Here is a 19,106-nt window from a genome sequence, read left to right on the forward strand (position 1 = left end):
GTATATTTTTTATAATTATCGTGAAGTTGTTGACATATTGTTTATGTTGTAGCTTAGTTTTCTTTTTTTGTTTTATTTAAAAAAAATGATAAAGCCTTATAGGAATCTTTCTTGTTTCTTTGCGTAAAATGACTTGTAATGTTCTTAATTGTAGAATTGTGGAAAGGTTGATGAAATATAAACTATATATTGTTAAATAGAAATATCTTAATATATTATGGTTTTCTTCTATTACCACGTATTTGATCTTAGTAAATCCTTTATATTTCCTCTTTCTTACCATTATCATTTATCAACCCGCCTTTGAGAAGTGCTAGAAATTTTGAAAAATACCTCAAATTTTAAGACTTATGATAGAATCGTCTTCATTTGTTATAATAAACAAATAATTATTAAAAGAGTGTTGATATCATATAGATTTCTGATTGTTATGAAGAGATCACAAAGAATTGATGCAGTATCAAACTACTATAGCCAAAAATAAGTTGAATGAAATAATTTCGATGCCTTTATAGGAAAAAAATATTAAATACTTTATCATTGATTAAATGCCTAATTAATCATTCATATTTTTCATTCATAATTGATCATATCATTATGAAAATATATTCATATCAATATTTCGTACTATCAGCAACTATTTCATATCATAATCTAGAACAGCAAATAATCTTGCATTATCAATTCGTTAATGAGGATTTTAATTTTATTCTGATACAAATAAAAAGAGACAAATACAGCATCCTTTTATTCCATTTATATATCATAGTTTAGCCTGTTGGTCAATTACAAGTATTAATCACATGCGATATTTACTCCTAACATTTTTAATTTCCCAGTTATAATAATCATTTTGATTTGGATATTTTTTCGTCGCGAGTCCATAATTTAAGTTCATGACAATGCTCGGCCTCATGTTGCGCGACCTGTTAAAAACTATTTGAAAAATAGTGGATGGGAAGAATTTGAAATAATAGAAGTACCCCTTCTGACTATTATTTGTTTCAAAATTGGCTTGATTCATTTCTGGCCTCAAAGTGGTTTTGGGATAGAATCCACAAATTGCCTGAAAGATAGGGAAAAATCGTAGCTTCCGATGGACAATACTTTGAGTAAAATTCTTTGTACCTTTGTCTTAAAATAAACGTTCATTTTTCTACAATAATAATAATAATGAAATTATTAACGATTTTACCTCATTTCTATCAAAAGATAGTGCAACTAAAGATATGAAGAATTTGCATTAAGATGGATTAGCTATTCAATGAGAAAGGTATTTTACACAATGACTACGAATTAATTGAATGCGAATTTGTGATTATGATCTGAACGAATCGATTGTATTTCTTGGGTTAGCTGATCAGGAGATATTAAGGATGGATATAATCACGAAGGTAAAATAAAATTTGTAGTTTTTAATACTTTAGATTCCAGATCTGTTGCATATTATTTTTCAGGGTTCACTTGAAGAAAATAAGCAAGTATCTTGCGAAATAGAACTATAACAGAATAATGTGGCTTATTGACAATATGACATAAATATTATAAACGGTATGTTACTATATAAATTCCGGTTGTTATTTAGCATTTTTAGGTTTACACAAATCTGGGAAGATTATGTTTGTGAATTGACCACCAATCAAAAGTTATTGCGACCAACATTAAAGAACAAAGATAAGATTCGAGGGTTTAAGAAGAATTTTAGAAAAAATGATTTATTAAGTAACATCTTTGATAAATTAATAGGTTTTACCCAGATTTTTAAAGGTAATTGAATTCAATACTATAATAAAAGAATAGTAGTAATAAGAAGAACCCAAACGGTTTTATATTGTTCAATAAAATTCCATTCATCGTTGAAATAAATAATTTTTATATTTCAAATAGGATTTTGCCCATCCGGATGGTTGTTTAATTAAATTGATAAAAAATGAAAGCTTTGAGAAGTTTCTTAGTATTTGACGAAATGGTGCTTAAACAATATTTACAATAATATATCAAAACGGATAATCTGTAAGGAGTTGAGAACATGTGAACCACAAAGGCACACTTGTAAGTTTTTGGACTGGTCTCATACTATCAGAAAATCACAGACAAGTCTCCCGAAAATGTTCTACTTGTCTTTTTTTGGAAAAATTAGAAAAATATTCAGCAGCTTCTTTGTGGACATTTTACCCAATGTTGAAAATTATCTTTGTAATTAAATTTAATGGTTAAGGTAAAGTGTTAAATTTTCCTTCCAATTTTTTTTTTAATATTTAGGTTGCTCTCATCGTATGAATTGCTGCAACGTGTCGACGTCAAGAACTTACAGTTTTAAAACTTAACGATGTTGAAGATTTCAATTCGGCAACTTATTAAATTGAACGAGACTAAAACAGTATCATCAAGAACATTTACAATTATAAACAACGAACTATATTTTCTTAGTTTAATTCAAAAATACGCAGCTTTACGGCCTGCTTGTTTCCGAGAAACAACCACTTTTATAAGGCGGGGTCTGGCTGAAAGTCACATTCTAGGGATCTAGCATATGAACTTGCCATTTTCTGTGCGTTATAGTATTGTACTAGTTTTGTACCTTAATGTACCGGTGAAAAATAGTTTTGTACCCCAACGGTTTCCGAGAAACAACCCCTTTTATAAGGCGGGGGCTGGCTGAAAGTTACATTCTAGCGATTTTAGCATACAAATTTGTCGTTTTCTGTGCATTATAGTATTGTACTAGTTTTATATTTTAACGTACCGGTGAAAAAATGTTTAAATCACCGTGATTTTTTTATAATAAAGAAAGTATACTATACTTTCTTAGTATAATAAGAAAGTTATACATAAGTAATAAAGAAAGACTATTTTGTGAAATACGAATAATCATTTGCAGCTTTCCTGAGGTGTACTTACTATTAGGTATAGGTATATTTTAATAATTTATACGGCATAAAATAACCATTGGCAATTTATAGCTTCCATATCCCTGCACTGGGTGACTTTTGTAGGCAAGTCGTCGTACTTTTGCCAGCCTGTCGGGCGTTTCGAAAAACAAACAAAATGGCCTATGTTTTCAGGAGTTTTGCCGCCATAATACCCAATAGCACCCTGTAATATGTAAGTCTTCTCGTTGCAAGTAACACTTTGTGTCAGGATGGATAAACTTAATTGTATCCCAGTGAATACCTCAAAGAGAATATATTCTTTGTCAATATTATAACTATTGTTATTCCTCATTCCACATGTACATGTCCCAATTTCGTTATCCGCATAGGCTATCTCCGAAACTAAAAGAGATAGAAAAAAAGTAGCTTAAATGTCATGGTCTCGTTTTTCGAGAAAACGCTAATGCCGAAAACTGCGAACAGCTATCGTCTTTTGTTTTCGCCCTATCGGCAAAAATTGGCGAAAACGGCAATCGCAAATATCTGTATATATATGCATGTATTACAATCTGAATTATTTAAGGCCTTATCTATATTATTTAAAATACTTTGTGTTGTAATGTTATCAGTAGCGGACAGAAATAATATAGGATTTTGATACTTTATTAAGGTTTTCAAACATGTACAACTGTAATAAAAGTAACCGCATTTTGGGAAAAATGGCGCAATTTTTATTAATAATTCAGATATACTACATACTACGTCATATACCATAATGCCGTTGCGATATACCGATTTAACACTAAAGAGAATACGTGATTAAAATGTTACAGCAGCAACGTATTCACTGTAAAGTCTTTGTTCTAAGACTATATGCATTTCTCGTAACGCCATTTTTAACAATACCTATAATCAATGAACTAAGTGAAGTATCCGACATGTTTATAATATTTTTAAATGTATCGCTATCAACATAGGAGGTATCAGTTGGGTCAAGCTGTCAAACCTGCAAGTGTTTTCAAATATGGCTTGGTGATTGTTGTGGCAAAGGTACACTTCCGGTTGGCGAATTTCGCTCAAAAGTTGATACAGATCTATTTTTTTGCTCTAATTGACGTATATAAAATTTGTACAACGTAGTTTGTCGTGTTTTCGAGTTATCCTGCTTACAGACAGACATACAGACCGACAGACATAGTTCCAATATTTTCTCTTTGTATAGAGAAAGTAACAAAAATAGCACAATACTATAATGCACAGAAAATGGCAAGTTTGTATGCTATATATTTGTATGCTGCCTTATAAAAGGGATTGTTTCTCGTAAACCGTTGGGGTACAAAACTTTTTTCACCGGTACATTAAGGTACAAAACTAGTACAATATTTTAGTTTACTAAAAGGTTTGTTTTTGTCAAAAAATGTCGGGGGCTGACATGTAGGCAGAACCCCATTACAAAAAACGTTATAGTTTAAAAACCGTAGGGGTACAAAACTTTTCGTTGGTGGTACATTAGGGTACAAAACTAGTACAATACTTTAGCATAAAGTTTTTTTTATTTTTGGGTATGACGGGGGGCTGCCTGCATGGACCTAAAAAACACGTTTGGAGCTTCCAAATGCTGCATCGTATACTAGCCATTGTTACCGTAGGTCCTCCGCAACACTTTTAGCAAATCATGGAAGCAAAATAGAAACCGCTAAGAAAATTATTGGAAATTGTATGAATAAAAATCAGATGACATTAACATCTACAGCACTGCTAGTATCGTCAATAAAGGAAGCCGATCCTTCTTTCGTCGCCAACTTCGTCTTCATATAACAACAAGAAATTGTTACCAGAAATTTGAAACTAGCGAAAATTCATGTTAATAATTGTGACAATGTTGAAGTTAATATTAGTTTTTCATTTAAATAGAATTGTTGAAGAATTTGTGGATTTTATTTTGATATTTTTGTTAAAAAGTTTCTAGCGGGTGGTAATAGTTATTTATGTACCAAATCAGCAAAGTGATGCTTTATCGAACGAGTCTGAGTTTGCTAGTCGAGCGAACGAGGCGAGTACTTTACGTGCCGCTAAATGCAGACTTTACTAGACAGTAGCACAAAGTGTTACTTTACTGCCGCAAATGGATGGCATAAAGTATGGTTTTGCTGCCGGTTGGCGATAAAAACTTTTAGAGGTTTAGAGCTGCAATATATGTACTGAATTAATTCCATTAATAACATTTCTTTCTCATTCTGTTCCAGTTCCATAATAAGATGTAATTTTCTTTGGCATCAAGTTGTTAGGCTTACTCCTGAAATTATGTTTTTCTAAATTTCCTTTCTTAACCTTTATAACACAGTTAAAACCTGATGTATTACATCACATTACATTACATAGAATACATATCGGGTAGGCGGACCAACCAACCTTGCACCGCGACCCTAAGGATCTATTGTACCCCGATAGATATCGTTATCAAATTTCACCGTGCAGTCCAATGCTCTTAACGAACATTAATACCTTGCTCGGCGAAAGGTCATTCAGATCTTTTGAGGAGATAAACTGCGACCCAAAAATCGAGAATCTGATACGGTTAACGGCAGGGCAGTGGCATAAAACATGCTCAACCGTCTCTGCTTCCTCCGCACATAGTCGGCATTCAACATCGTCGGCTAAACCCAACAAGTTGAGGTGTGCTTTTAATCGGCAGTGCCCAGTAAAAACATCCATTAGAACTTTTATGCTACTACGGGCAAGTCCTAAAATATTCCCGGGTTTGACAGTGGTGATGTTAATAAACACCTTAGCATGTCTCATTCCAGGAGAACTGGTCCACAGTAGGCGAAGTCTCTCTTCAGCCCACAGTCCAATCCTATATTTGGCCATCGCAAATGATACACCAACTGCTGGTTCCGGCCCCACAAACGCTTCAGCGCTGCCATTTCGTGCTAGCTTATCTGCCGCTTCATTGCCAGCAAGCCCAGAGTGACCCGGGACCCAGATCAGAGAGACTCTGTTATCACAACTCAGTGTGTTTAATGTTCTCTTGCAATCATTAACTAGAGCCGACACCGTTTTCACGGCTTGCAGCGCCTGGAGAGCGGCTTGACTGTCTGAGAAAATTCGTACTGTCATGTTCTTCACCCCTCTTTCAAGAAGGATTTTAGCACCCATGTCAATAGCAAATACTTCCGCCTGGAATACAGTACAGTACGTACCCAGGCTGTAAGCTTGCTTAATTCGAGGTGTCTGGCAGTATACTCCTGCTCCTACCCCTTCAGGCGTTTTTGATCCATCTGTGTACAAGCAAATGTCTGCCTGAACCAGAGAATTTTCATTTTCGATCCAGGACTGCCGCTCAGGCAGTACAATCTGGTATCGAGCATTAATCACTGATAGTGATACCGCAAAATCTGACGGCATTGATAGCACAGTATCAGTGTTTATAATGTCTTCCGCAGCCCATTGGTAGGACATGTCGGAACAGTTTTGAGCATATTGCTTTAATCTGTAAATGGTTGTTCTAGCCACTTTCTCTATATGCAAATGCAGAGGACATAGGCCAAGCAGAACCTCCATTGCTAGAATTGACGTTGTGCCTATCGCACTAGAGATTACCAATCCAGCTACTCGTTGAATTCGTGAAAGTTTACTGATAACCAGAGCCGCGACGTTGTCGGGCAACTCATTGGTGGCTCGTCGCCTTACTGTAGAGATTCGGGCCAGTGGCGCCGACTTTTTAATATTTAAGGGGGGGCAGAACTTTTTCAAATGGTACACCTTATTACAATACAATTGTATTGTACAATACAATTGTATTGTACAATACAATTGTACACTTTTACAATTTTCCGGGGGGGCTCAAGCCCCGTGCCGCTGACTACGGGGGGGCTGGAGCCCCGCAGCTCTGCTGATAACTGAAGTCTGTCGGAGTTTCCTGGTATAGGCTGCTGCTCCGTATGTGATCATAGGTCTAACCACAGTCACATAGAGCCAGTACAGTCTTTCAGGGGTAAGACCCCAATTTTTTCCACAAAGACTGCGACAAGTCCACAAGGATAGTCTAGCTTTGTGCAAAACTCCCTGCAAATGTCCATTCCATGACAGGGTTTTGTCTAGGATTACTCCTAGAAATTTGACTTCCTTTGAGAAAGGAATTTCTTCACCTTGGATAGTTGGGCGGATTAGTCCATCCAACTTTCGCTTCCTGGTGAAGGGCACAACAATTGTCTTTTGCGGGTTTATTGAGAGGTTCTCTCCCTTACACCAAGCGCAAATGACGCTTGGTGTAACGCTTGGTGTACGCATGAAACCTGATGTATGAAATAAAAGTAAATCTAAGTAAATTATAAAACTCAAGAAAACCTTGCAATTTAGATTAACTCATTAACGTCGTAATAAAGAATAGGGAGAGCTGTTGAGAATTCCAACATTAAATGAAGTTTTTCAATACAAACTATTATCTATACTATCTTCTTTAAAATGTTTACCATTCCTCTGAAAACATCCTGTGTTAGATGGAATATAATGAGTAAATGGGAAAAATTGTCCTAGAAAGAACTGCAAAATTATTTAAAATTCTAAATTAAATCTAAAACCTTGTGCTTTGTAATGATGAATATACAATAATCTATAGAATCAATGTGTTTCTTTTAAAAATATTTTTGGATATCATATATCATACAATATTAATTTCTTTTATATAACAATAACCTTATTACATAAAATTAATGAAAGAAAATTCCAAACAAAATTCTTGTTAATAAATGTTAATTATCCTAATAATTTAAACATTTAATTATTTATAACGAACTAAACTCACATTTAAATCTAAAAGTAGCAAACTCATTGTTACATAATGGTTGCATGATATTTAATATAATTACACAATAATTTAATGTTTAACACAATTAGTGTACCTACTTGTTGTATTGTGTACATCTCAGCACAACCCAAAGTTTATTTTAAAATAAAAAGGAAGCTTTTAAGACAGTGAACCCTTCTTATATTGTATAATAAATTCATCGCTAAATAACAAAGGTAATAATAAAAAAGGTTATTAAATTACACCACTTTTTATAATAAATAATAAACAACTTTTTGAGGTTAGGTAATCATAACCTCAAATTATAAACTTTTGACTGTTTAAATGCCAGTATTAAATTTTTGTATGTTTTAATTTCTAGTTTATTTCAAAATTATAAGATGAGTGTTGAAACGCCTAGATTGGGAAGCATTCTCCCTATGCCTTTGGATGAAAAAGACTTGAAAGAAGTTGTAGAGAAAAGTAGAGATTGGGCAATAATGCATGGAGCTGGAATGAGATCAAAAACTAATTTTTCCAAGGACGCCTTGTATTTTGCTCCCTTTGTTTTAATACCCTCTGTATTTCCAAGACGAGAATTTTACAAAGCGCTTGAATTACAGCTTGTTTTAAATGAAATGGTTCATTGGGTTGCCCACAATCGAATCTTTTTAACCGAAGTACTTAAAGAAACTATACAAGTTGATGAATTTACTGGGAATTTATTTAAAATCTATGAAACCGTTCAAGATGAAGGTATTACACAGGTTAGTGATTACTTAAAAAAAATTCTGTTTATTCGAGCAAAGAATGCTTTTAATTTTTATGATAAACAGAAAGTTTTTAAATAATTTGGACACATTGCACACTTTATTATATTTAAGTTAAATCAAATAAACTTGAAACAAAAACACTTCATTTACATGTACGCACATATTTTATTTTTTTTGTGCCTTGACTAATTTATAGCCTATTTCATTGGGAATATTACGGTCTGACATCATGCTGGAAACGTCGTGTTCAAATCCAGGAAAAAATTGTCTCAGACATCCTCCATACTGCTGTTGGAAACAGGTTGAATTGAACACTATAGCATCTGGTTTTGGTTGGTTGGGCCCCGTATCTGCCATGATACAGAGGTGCAACATCTGTAGATTATTATTATTACTAATATTTATATTAGGAGTATTTCATTTTTGTGTGCTTAACGTATTTTTTCTTGTAGATGCATTACACATATTGGATTGTATAAATATAAGTAACAATCCAATATGTGTAAGTAAATTATTGTTTGTGTCTTAATTTTAATTATATATAGGGTGTTTCCTAAGACTTTTTTGTTATAAATCTGTAATGATGAAAGAATTGTGTAAAACTCCTATTTACATTGGGCATTTATATTAGGAACTTATATAAACCCAGCAAGGTTAATAAACTGACCGGCAAAAAAAAACCGGCCACTATAAATTAGCCAAAACTTCAAAGCTGTCTTTCTCGCGAACCGCGCATTCGATTTTCATGATTTTTTTTGATCGAATGGTTGATTCTTCGGTAATAATCCTGCGATAGAAATTTTCATTTAGATTTTAATTTGAGCATATACGGGCTGCAAGAATGAGAAACACTTTTTTTTCTCGAAATTTGTAATACCCTGTGGGGTGCAACTGCTACAGCAGATGGTGTTAACTGGAATCAAACGGTAGCCCAATCTTTTCTGAACATCTTGTTTTTTTATTCACTCTACTATCTCTATTACTAACGAAGATGCAGTGTTTTAAAGCGAACGCCTGTAAAAACAAGACAAACAAGCATAAAAACATCTAAGGTGGCGCGCTAGGTAGCGTATGTCATTTGTTTCGAATAGTAAATTGACAGTTGTTAAAGATTTTTACAGTCTTTTAACATAATAGCAATCCCGTTGTCAGTAACTGATGTTGCGCGTATTGTTACTTTAATTGAGGATGGCAAAAGTCAGCAATACGTTGCCCATACATTGGGTATACCCCGAATAACAGTTCAGGATGCCTGGAACCAATATGTGGAAACAGGAAATTTCACTAGGCGGCAAGGTTTCGGTAGAAGACGAGTGACAACAGCAGTTGATGATCAATTTATTGTTCTAAACACTGAGGAATCGTAGAACGACAGCTGTACAAACTCGGCATCGTCTTCAAATGGTGCGTGGGGTTGACGTAAGTGAAAGAACTATTCATCAAAGACTTGATAAAAGTGATCTGACTGCAAGAAGACCTGCCAAAAGACCTCGGCTGCTCCAGAGACATCGGCGAACACGTCTTCAATTTGGGCGCGTACATATGAATTAGGGAATGGAACAATGGGGTAGGGTGCTCTTCACTGACATCGTAATGAAAGGTTTGCGACCTGCACAATTTCGGAAAGAGTACCTTTCCATGGAGGTTCTATTCCCATTTTATTGGTGACGGATTCATGCTAATTCATGACAATGCGCGACCGCACGTAGCACATGTGGTTAACGAATATCTTGATGAAGTAGGGTATTGAACGGATAGAGTGGCTAGCGTGCAGTCTGGACCTTAACTCTATCGAATATCTTTGGGACCAACTTGAGAGACGCATTCGTCGTCGTCCTGTCCTACCGGACAACCTTCAAGAGTTACGCATTGCTTTTGAAAAAGAATTTGCCTCAATTCCTCAGGAATCAATTACGAACCTAATCAGTTCGATGCCGCGTCGACTACAAAATTTCTATCGCAGGATTATTACAGAAGAATCAACCTTTCGATCAAAAAAAAGAATCATCAAAATGGAATGAGTGGTTCGCGAGTAAGCCAGCTTTGAAATTGTGGCTACATCTTAGTGGCCGGTTTTTTGCCGGTCAGTGTATAAAAACATATGATCATTTAGAACAGTTATGGATCGCTGTAACTATTAACAAAGTTAAATATATTTTTGGTGTAATGTACAGGCCCCCGACCTGGTACACTTTCATTTGAAAATTGCTAGTACAAACGCTGTTTCTACATTTCGAACCTATAGAGACTTTAAGAGGTTTAATCTCGATCTGTTTAGTAGAGATCTTGAATCATTACCTTTACAATTAATTTTTCAAATTAATGGCATTGATGAAAAAGTGAATTATTTTAATTCTTTAATACTAGATCTAATTGATTTACATGCGCCACTACAAACGAAAAAATTTACAAAAAAAACCTGCTCCGCGTCTTACACCCCAAATCAAGGAAATGATCGCGGTTAGAAATAAAGCTTATGCTTAATATAACCGTACAAAAAATGTATTGGACCTAGAGCAGTATAAAACGTTGAGAAGACACGTAACAAATGCCATAAAAACTGAAAAAAGGGTATACTTTCAGGGGGCAACGAGTCGAACTGGGACATCTGCGTGTGGCGTGTTGTTTGTGATTTCGGAGTAATCAGGAATAGAGTAAACACTTTGCCTATGCATTTAAGAAATGCGAACGACATTAATAACCACTTTCTCCAGACAGGTTGTTCATTCTGAGCATCTTCAAGTGATATTATGCACTTTTATAACAGTAACAAAAAATGTGAATTTCAGAAGTATTTTGATTTCGAAACTGTACATGAAAACGTTGTTGCAAGTTATTTACTTAAAATGAAATCTAATGCTGTCGGAGATGATGGTATTTCGTTATCAATGCTTTTGTACTGCCGTCCTTTTATACCCCCACATTTGACGCGTATAGTTAATTACTGATTGGAGAAATGCGTTTTCCCTTCCTGTTGGATGACCACTCTGGTAACTCCATTACCAAAAATTTCTAATCCCCAAGAGTACAAGGATTTACGACCTATTAGCATTCTCCCGGATCTTGCAAAGGTTGTGGAGAAAGTTATGGACTGGCAGATTAGAACTTTTATTGACAGCTATAATAGCCTACCTCTAAATCAGTCTGGATTTCGTAAACATTACGGTTGTGAAACAGCCATTGATGAAACGATATGACTGCGTTAGTTTTGTTGGATTACTCAAAAGCTTTCAATACTGTAAACCATTCCTTATTAAGTTCTGTCTTAAATTTTGTTGAGTTTAGCGCTAATGCCCAATGAAACCAATGATATAGGTTTCCAATTATTTGTACAATAGATACCAAAAAGTGAAGATAAACAACTCTATATCTGAGCCTCGGAGGGTGTCGGCGGGTGTGCCGCAGGGTTCTATATTGGGGCCACTTTTGTTTTCGTTATATACATCCAACTTTTCAAATAGTGTGAAACACTGTAGCTGTCATTTTTACGCAACTGACATCCAATTATACCTGAGATTTGCTCCCAGTGATGTGTCTCTGGCTGAAACTATTGTAATACGGGAAATTAGGAATTTAGTGGAAGTTTCGTCTGGACATAATTTGAAGGTGAATGGTGCCAAGTCGGCATTATTGTTTTTTGGTAGACGAGGTTTGCGGGAGGAATATTCTCCTCAATTCAGTATAGAAGTTGATGGTCAGCGAATTAATGTAGGATGCTGTTTTCGTAATTTGGGATTGTATGAGAATTCAGATATTAGAACACATATTACACAGAAAACTAATAAATCATATGCAACGTTGAAATTAATTTATGGCATTAGGCACATAGTATTTAAAACTATACTGTTAAAACTGTGTGAACGGTTTAGACGCTCTACAGCCAAAGGGAATTCACTAACGGTTGTACTGGTGTAAATCTGGAGGTCATCTGCATATAAATGATAATTAGAAAAAATTATTTTTGTGACACTATTGATAAAAATAGAGAAAAGCAGCGGAGCCAAAACACTTCCTTGGGGCATCCCACAAAGAAGTTCGTGAGTGGACGAAGGGCCTGTGTCAGTGCGAACACATAAGAGACTCTCCTCGAGATAATTAAAAGCCTTTGGCAGGATTACATTACATTACATTGACTATATATCGGGTAGGCGGACCAACCAACCTTGCACCGCGACCCTAAGGATCTATTGTACCCCGATAGATATCGTTATCAAATTTCACCGTGCAGTCCAATGCTCTTAACGAAGATTAATACCTTGCTCGGCGAAAGGTCACTCAGATCCCTTGAGGAGATAAACTGCGACCCAAAAATCGAGAATCTGATACGGTTAACGGCAGGGCAGTGGTATAAAACATTCTCAACCGTCTCTGCTTCCTCCGCACATAGTCGGCATTCAACATCGTCGACTAAACCCAACAAGTTGAGGTGTGCTTTTAATCGGCAGTGCCCAGTAAAAACACCCATTAGAACTTTTATGCTACTACGGGCAAGTCCTAAAATATTCCCGGGTTTGACAGTGGCGATGTTAATAAACACCTTAGCATGTCTCATTCCAGGAGAACTGGTCCACAGTAGGTGAAGTCTCTCTTCAGCCCACAGTCCAATCCTATATTTGGCCATCGCAAATGATACACCAACTGCTGGTTCCGGCCCCACAAACGCTTCAGCGCTGCCATCTCGTGCTAGCTTATCTGCCGCTTCATTGCCAGCAACCCCAGAGTGACCCGGGACCCAGATCAGAGAGACTCTGTTATCACAACTCAGTGTGTTTAATGTTCTCTTACAATCATTAACCAGAGCCGACACCGTTTTCACAGCTTGCAGCGCCTGGAGAATGGCTTGACTGTCTGAGAAAATTCGTACTGTCATGTTCTTCACCCCTCTTTCAAGAAGGATTTTAGCACCCATGTCAATAGCAAATAGTCACATAGAGCCAGTACAGTCTTTCAGGGGTAAGACCCCAATTTTTTCCAAAAAGACTTCGACAAGTCCACAAGGATAGTCTAGCTTTGTGCAAAACTCCCTGCAAATGTCCATTCCATGACAGGGTTTTGTCTTGGATTACTCCTAGATATTTGATTTCCTTTGAGAAAGGAATTTCTTCACCTTGGATAGTTGGGCGGATTAGTCCATCCAACTTTCGCTTCCTGGTGAAGGGCACAACAATTGTCTTTTGCGGGTTTATTGAGAGGTTCTCTCCCTTACACCAAGCGCAAATGGTATCTAGGGTCACCTGGAGGACTTTAGATATCCTCGGCAAACAGGTTCCTTTGACCATAACTACAATGTCATCAGCATAAGCTTGTATTTCCACACCAACGGCTTCGACTATCGCAATCAGATCGTCAACTAGGAGGGACCAAAGCAGGGGAGATAACACCCCTCCCTGCGGGCAGCCACCTCCCGGCCTGAAGCGTATCGTATCACCGTGGAGTGAAGTAGAAACTATTCTACTATCTAGCATATTGCGGATCCAACCCGCTATAGTTGCTTCAACTCCCCCGTCAAGAGCAGTTCTTTCAAGAGATTGTGGTATTGCGTTGTTGAACGCTCCCTCTATATCCAGAAACGCACAAACCAAGATTTCTTTATCCTGCAGCGTCCTGGATACTCTACCAACTTAGTTGTGTAGAGCCAATTCTGCCGATTTTCCCGCTTGATAAGCATACTGGTGGCGACTCAGTGGACCAGATACCAATGGCACCGTACGGATATACCGTTCCAAAACATTTTCAAGGGTTTTCAGCAGAAATGACGTTAGGCTGATGGCTCGAAAGGCATTAGAAGTAGGGGCCGAACGGCCCGCTTTGGGTATATAAGATACCCTTACCTTAGTCCATTCTGCCAGCACATATTTCCAGGCGACACTCGCTCTGAAAATGTTTACCAAAATTGGCAACAACAAAGACCTCCCTGCTGTAACAAAGCAGGAAAGATATTGTCTTCTCCAGGCGATTTGAATGGCTTAAACGTTTGAATGGCCTAGTCCACGGATGTGTAAGTGACGACTTTTCTAGCCACACTCCAATCCGTATTTAAGGGGCGCTTTGCCTTGCAGGAATAGCCCGCTGTGGCATTATCGGCCCTAATCATCAGGCTTCCTGGGAAGTGAGTCTGCATGAGAAGCTCCAACGAGGCTCTGCTAGAGTCCGTAAAACTACCGTCAGGCCGCCTAAGTGAGCCCAGGGGTAGTGCCGGATCTCTAGCGAGAATCTTGTGAATTCTTGCACTACTGGGTGTGTCTTTCACTCCCTCACAGAACCTCCTCCAAGACTCTCTTTTTGCCTTACGTATGTTTTTGGTGTAATTCGTTAGAGCCTGTTTATATTTCTCCCATTAACCTAATGTCTTGGCCCGGTTAAAAAGCTTCCGCACCTCTTGTCTTTCGGAGCTAAGAGATTCGTTCCACCAGGGTGTGCCCCGATTATTACTTTTCACCTTGAGTGGACTGCTACTTTGATAGGCAGAGCGAATTGTCACAGAGATCTGCTCCGTGGCTATTTCAACCTGATCACAGTTCCTAACGGTTGCGATGACACTAGTTAGGTTATCTGCAAGGCAACTCTTAAACAGATCCCAATTAGTGCTACGGGGATGATTTCATCCCTAGATCAATTTTAAATTGAATATGTCTATGATCTGAACACGACGGTTCAGAGGATACCCTCCAGGAGGTTATCTTAGAGCTTAATATAATTGAGCTGAACGTAATGTCAAGTACTTCTGGTAACAAAGGTTGGTTTGGCGCCTACATTATTAACAGTAAGCCCCTCCCCTAATAATAGTCAAAAAGTAATTCATCTCTTTCATTTGTGTTGGTGCTTGCCCACATCTTTGACAGGATAGAGAGAATTGATATAGGACGAAAGTCACAAGGGGAAACTGGAGTTTTTAACTTAGGAATAGGCACAATATGCGCAAGCTTCCACATGGACGGAAAGGATGATGTTTTAATGGAAAAGTTATAGATATGAGTTAACGGAGACGTAATAATATGAAGAATCGGTAAAATCTGTTTCAAGCTAATACCGTCTGCACCGGCGCTGTTAGAACTAGAATAAGTAACTGCCTTGTACACCTCGTCCCCACCAATCACAGTGAGCGAAAAGCTAGAAGAAATAAGATTAGATGCCTCAATAGTTTGAATTAAGGTGATTTTGGAAGCAGTATTAAGAGTTACTGGTGGTTTAGCGAAATGGCTCGCTAAAGAATTTCCGTCCACAACACCTTGTGTAGGAGCAGAATCAATGACACCAAGTCAATTTCATCAATGACACCAATGTCCCAGTTAATTTCTGGTAAAAATATGCTTTCTTCGCATTTTTACATCTATAATTACAGCGATTACGCAGTACACCATACCTTTCATAGTTAATATTCGATGAATTACGTTTCATAAGCATTTTAGCTGTGTTTCGTTCACGCATAAGGTCTTTAATCTCATCATTTAGCCAGGGGGCACGGAAATGTTTTACTTGTCTCTGCTTAAGCGGGGCATGTTTATTATACAAACATGTAATTTTGTCATTAAAGTAACTAACTTTTGAGTCAATGTCCCGCATACAATAGAATGGTTGCCAATCAATCAGCAACGTATCAGATTTGAGGTGTACATAATCAATGTACCTAAAATCATGGTAAGTGAACATGCGATGAGAAGAGACAGGCTGCCGAACATGAACAGCACAATAAATCAGATCATGACAAGAAAACTGTTCAGCAGGTAATGTGTTAAAATTTTATCTGGACAGGACGTAATGATGAGATCAAGAAGATCATAATTAACCCCATGCCTCTCCAGGAGGTCTTCAAAATGGTCGAAATAATTCACTCCTGGGGGACAGTAGAACACACCCAGTAGTAACCTATCACAACGACACTTAACCTCAATCAATAAGAATTCCATTTCGTTTTGAAATCCATCAGTTGATTCCACCAGTTTAGTTTAAAAATGAATCCTGATAAAAATTTGCTGCATTGCACGAATAAAAAAATGTTGTTTATGTTTCATTCACCCACAATTTGAGTAAGCTTTTCTGAAACGTAAACGCCGGTGTAGTCCTCTTCTAGTACAGTAGCTTCCAATATAACTAAGGAACCAAGGAACACCCTATATAAGTAACAATTTGCGTTTAATGATTCAATTGATCATTTATTTCTAAACTTGATTAGTCATATCATATTCAATTTTCAACTGAATCATTTTACACATTATGTTAGAATTAATATTGCTTGAAAACGTTGCTTGTTACAAAAGCTTACGAAAATATTTAAACGTAAAACATTCATGACTTTTTGGAAATATAATAAAGTGGTGCTAGTCGTCTAGCGGTTTTTTATGCATGGTTTTGAATGTTGTTTTTTCCAGAACTTGTCCCTGGGACTGTTTCGTTCTGATTATATGGTGCACAATTCCAACAGCAAAATAAAACAGGTGGAAATAAACACGATCGCGTCGAGCTTTGGCGGCATTATCACACATCTAACGAAACTCTATAGGTATTTATTTTTTGTAGTCCTCGTTCTCTGTAGTTGTTATTTGGGATGTTTGTCGAAAATATCACTTTTATAGATTTTGTTTTTGTGAATTTTGGTAGTTAGACGGTGGTATTTTACACCTGTTTAATATTTTGCATGCTATTAGTTCCTCTACTTTGCCGATGGTTTCGGAAATGCATGATTTATTTTTTTTTTTTGATATTATTTAATTGCTTTAGTGACTATCACCATTTTCATTCATAATATATGTTACAAGTCATGTATGTGTTACACATTTGGGCTCTTTCTTCTTATTTAGTTTATTTATTTATAAAAACTTATTATTTTTCTTAACAATTTCTTAATTACCTATTTGATCGAAATATATATTTTTTGTAGGTATGTTTTACAAGAACTTGGTCATCATGATTTAGCAGCAAATGTAAGTACTTGTTAGTTTAAAAACAATAAATATTGTCCATCTCCATTTTCCAAGCTTCTTTTTATTAAATTCCCAATCCAATTTAAAAAAAATACAAATATTTTGTTCTATAGTTACCAGAGAACAATGCTCTGGAAGGTCTTTGTTCTGGAATGTTAGAAGCTTGGAAAATGTATGGAGATATAGAAGCAACAATTCTTTTTATAGTAGAAGACGTAACTTATAACATATGTGACCAAAGATTCCACGAATTCGAAATAAAACGTTTAAATCCTTACGTGAAAGTAATTCGAAAAACATTAACAGAAATAGGAAATGAAGCTACATTAGGATCTTCAAATGAACTAATAATGTAAAAAAAACTTCAATTATTTTTACTTTCATAACAATTTTTTTTAGTGATAATCGTCCTGTTGCTGTGGTGTATTTTCGCGCAGGTTACGAACCTAATCACTATCATTCCCAATTAGAATGGGATGCTCGATTAATGATCGAAAGATCACAAGCGATTAAATCCCCATCTATTCATTATCATTTAGCTGGGACCAAAAAGGTTCAACAAGCCTTAGCCAAACCGGGTACTCTCGAAATGTTTTTATCGGATTCTGGAAAAATCGAAGCTGTCAGAGAAATTTTTACCGGATTATACAGCTTAGATTTAGATGAGTTTGGTGATCAAGCGATTCAAATGGCACTTGATCAACCGGAACGGTAACTAAGCAATTTTAATTCCAATAATAATAACAATAACAATTTTCTTCGTTATTTCTCAGTTACGTATTAAAACCACAACGCGAAGGGGGTGGAAATAATATTTATGGCGAAGAAATAAAAGACGCAATATTAAAAATGAAAGATTCGAAGGAACGTTCAGCTTGGATTTTAATGGAACGTATTCATCCCCCGATTTCTTCGGGGTACATTGTTAGACCTGGAGGTCCTGAAGTTCCTGAATTGTTGGATTTAGTTTCGGAATTAGGGATATATGGCGTTATTATTGGGTTTGTAATAAAATTTGATGCTTAGGCAAATATAAATTGTTTCTTTTTTTTTATAGGGATTCATATAAAATTTATTCAAATCGCCAATGTGGTCATATGTTAAGAACCAAAACATCAACAGCTAATGAAGGTGGTGTAGCGGCTGGATTAGGAGCTTTAGACAGCCCATATTTGGTAGATTGATTGAACTGGGGATCAATAAAAGAGATGCATTTATAAAAAAAATAATTTTATACATATAAATTATTGTATTGTTTGTGTATTTTTATAGAGTTTATAACAAAATTTATATGTTAATATATTAAATTTTTTTCTCTTACCAATATTTTCATTTAGACAAAATGTTTTTAAGTCCTAATATTAGAGTTAGAAATATTCGTGTTTAGCCGTCTTAAGAGACGCACGGCTAAACTTGATCAAGATCTTTATTTTATATTATGAACTCTAAGTCTCATACTAACATTTCAAAACACCAATAGAATAAATTAAGCATTTGCTAATTCGAACTGTGAAATAGTAGTTTCCTACCCATTCGCGACGTCACGAACGGGCCTTGGAGTTGTAACAGTCTTCTTAGATTCTACAGTCCTTGGTATAATAAGCAAATAATATGCTTTTTGAAAACCAATTTGGATTTCGACCTGGTCGGAGCACGAAGGATGCAGTTATTAAATTTATGAACACCTGTTATGATGCATATGAAAAACGGAAATTCTGTGCTGCATTGTTTGGATCTGTCACGCGCTTTT

At 36.2% G+C, this 19,106-nt stretch overlaps 1 protein-coding gene and 1 long non-coding RNA gene across 4 annotated transcripts; both read left to right on the forward strand.

The window, feature by feature from the left end:
* Positions 1-1,305: 1,305 nt before the first annotated feature.
* Positions 1,306-2,262, forward strand: LOC139430658 (uncharacterized). The gene is made up of 3 exons (XR_011641048.1): positions 1,306-1,394; positions 1,458-1,767; positions 1,888-2,262. It is a non-coding gene; the product is annotated as an uncharacterized lncRNA (long non-coding RNA).
* A 5,500-nt stretch (positions 2,263-7,762) lies between these two features.
* Positions 7,763-18,676, forward strand: LOC111416772 (glutathione synthetase-like). 3 transcript variants are annotated; one of them, XM_023048866.2, is made up of 9 exons: positions 7,763-7,898; positions 8,045-8,429; positions 8,632-8,736; positions 16,805-16,935; positions 17,314-17,356; positions 17,470-17,708; positions 17,756-18,067; positions 18,130-18,357; positions 18,414-18,676. In XM_023048866.2, the coding sequence occupies exons 2-9, from the start codon at positions 8,064-8,066 to the stop codon at positions 18,538-18,540; spliced, it is 1,551 nt and encodes a 516-aa protein (XP_022904634.1). In that variant the 5' UTR covers positions 7,763-7,898; positions 8,045-8,063; the 3' UTR covers positions 18,541-18,676. The 3 variants fall into 3 exon arrangements, with proteins under 3 accessions (XP_022904634.1, XP_022904635.1, XP_022904636.1); XM_023048867.2 differs by lacking the exon at positions 16,805-16,935 and having other exon boundaries at positions 8,632-8,801; XM_023048868.2 differs by lacking the exon at positions 8,632-8,736 and having other exon boundaries at positions 7,764-7,898.
* Positions 18,677-19,106: the final 430 nt, after the last annotated feature.

The sequence above is a fragment of the Onthophagus taurus genome, chromosome 7 (assembly GCF_036711975.1).
Source record: "Onthophagus taurus isolate NC chromosome 7, IU_Otau_3.0, whole genome shotgun sequence".
Taxonomy (NCBI): domain Eukaryota; kingdom Metazoa; phylum Arthropoda; class Insecta; order Coleoptera; family Scarabaeidae; genus Onthophagus; species Onthophagus taurus.

Bases quoted from the DNA above. Each gene is read 5' to 3' on its own strand.
- LOC111416772 (XM_023048866.2), top strand. From the start codon at position 8,064: ATGAGTGTTGAAACGCCTAGATTGGGAAGCATTCTCCCTATGCCTTTG. The intron at 17,709-17,755 runs GTAAAAAAAACT...AATTTTTTTTAG, and splicing joins TCTTCAAATGAACTAATAAT to TGATAATCGTCCTGTTGCTG. The intron at 18,358-18,413 runs GTTTGTAATAAA...TTTTTTTTATAG, and splicing joins ATATATGGCGTTATTATTGG to GGATTCATATAAAATTTATT.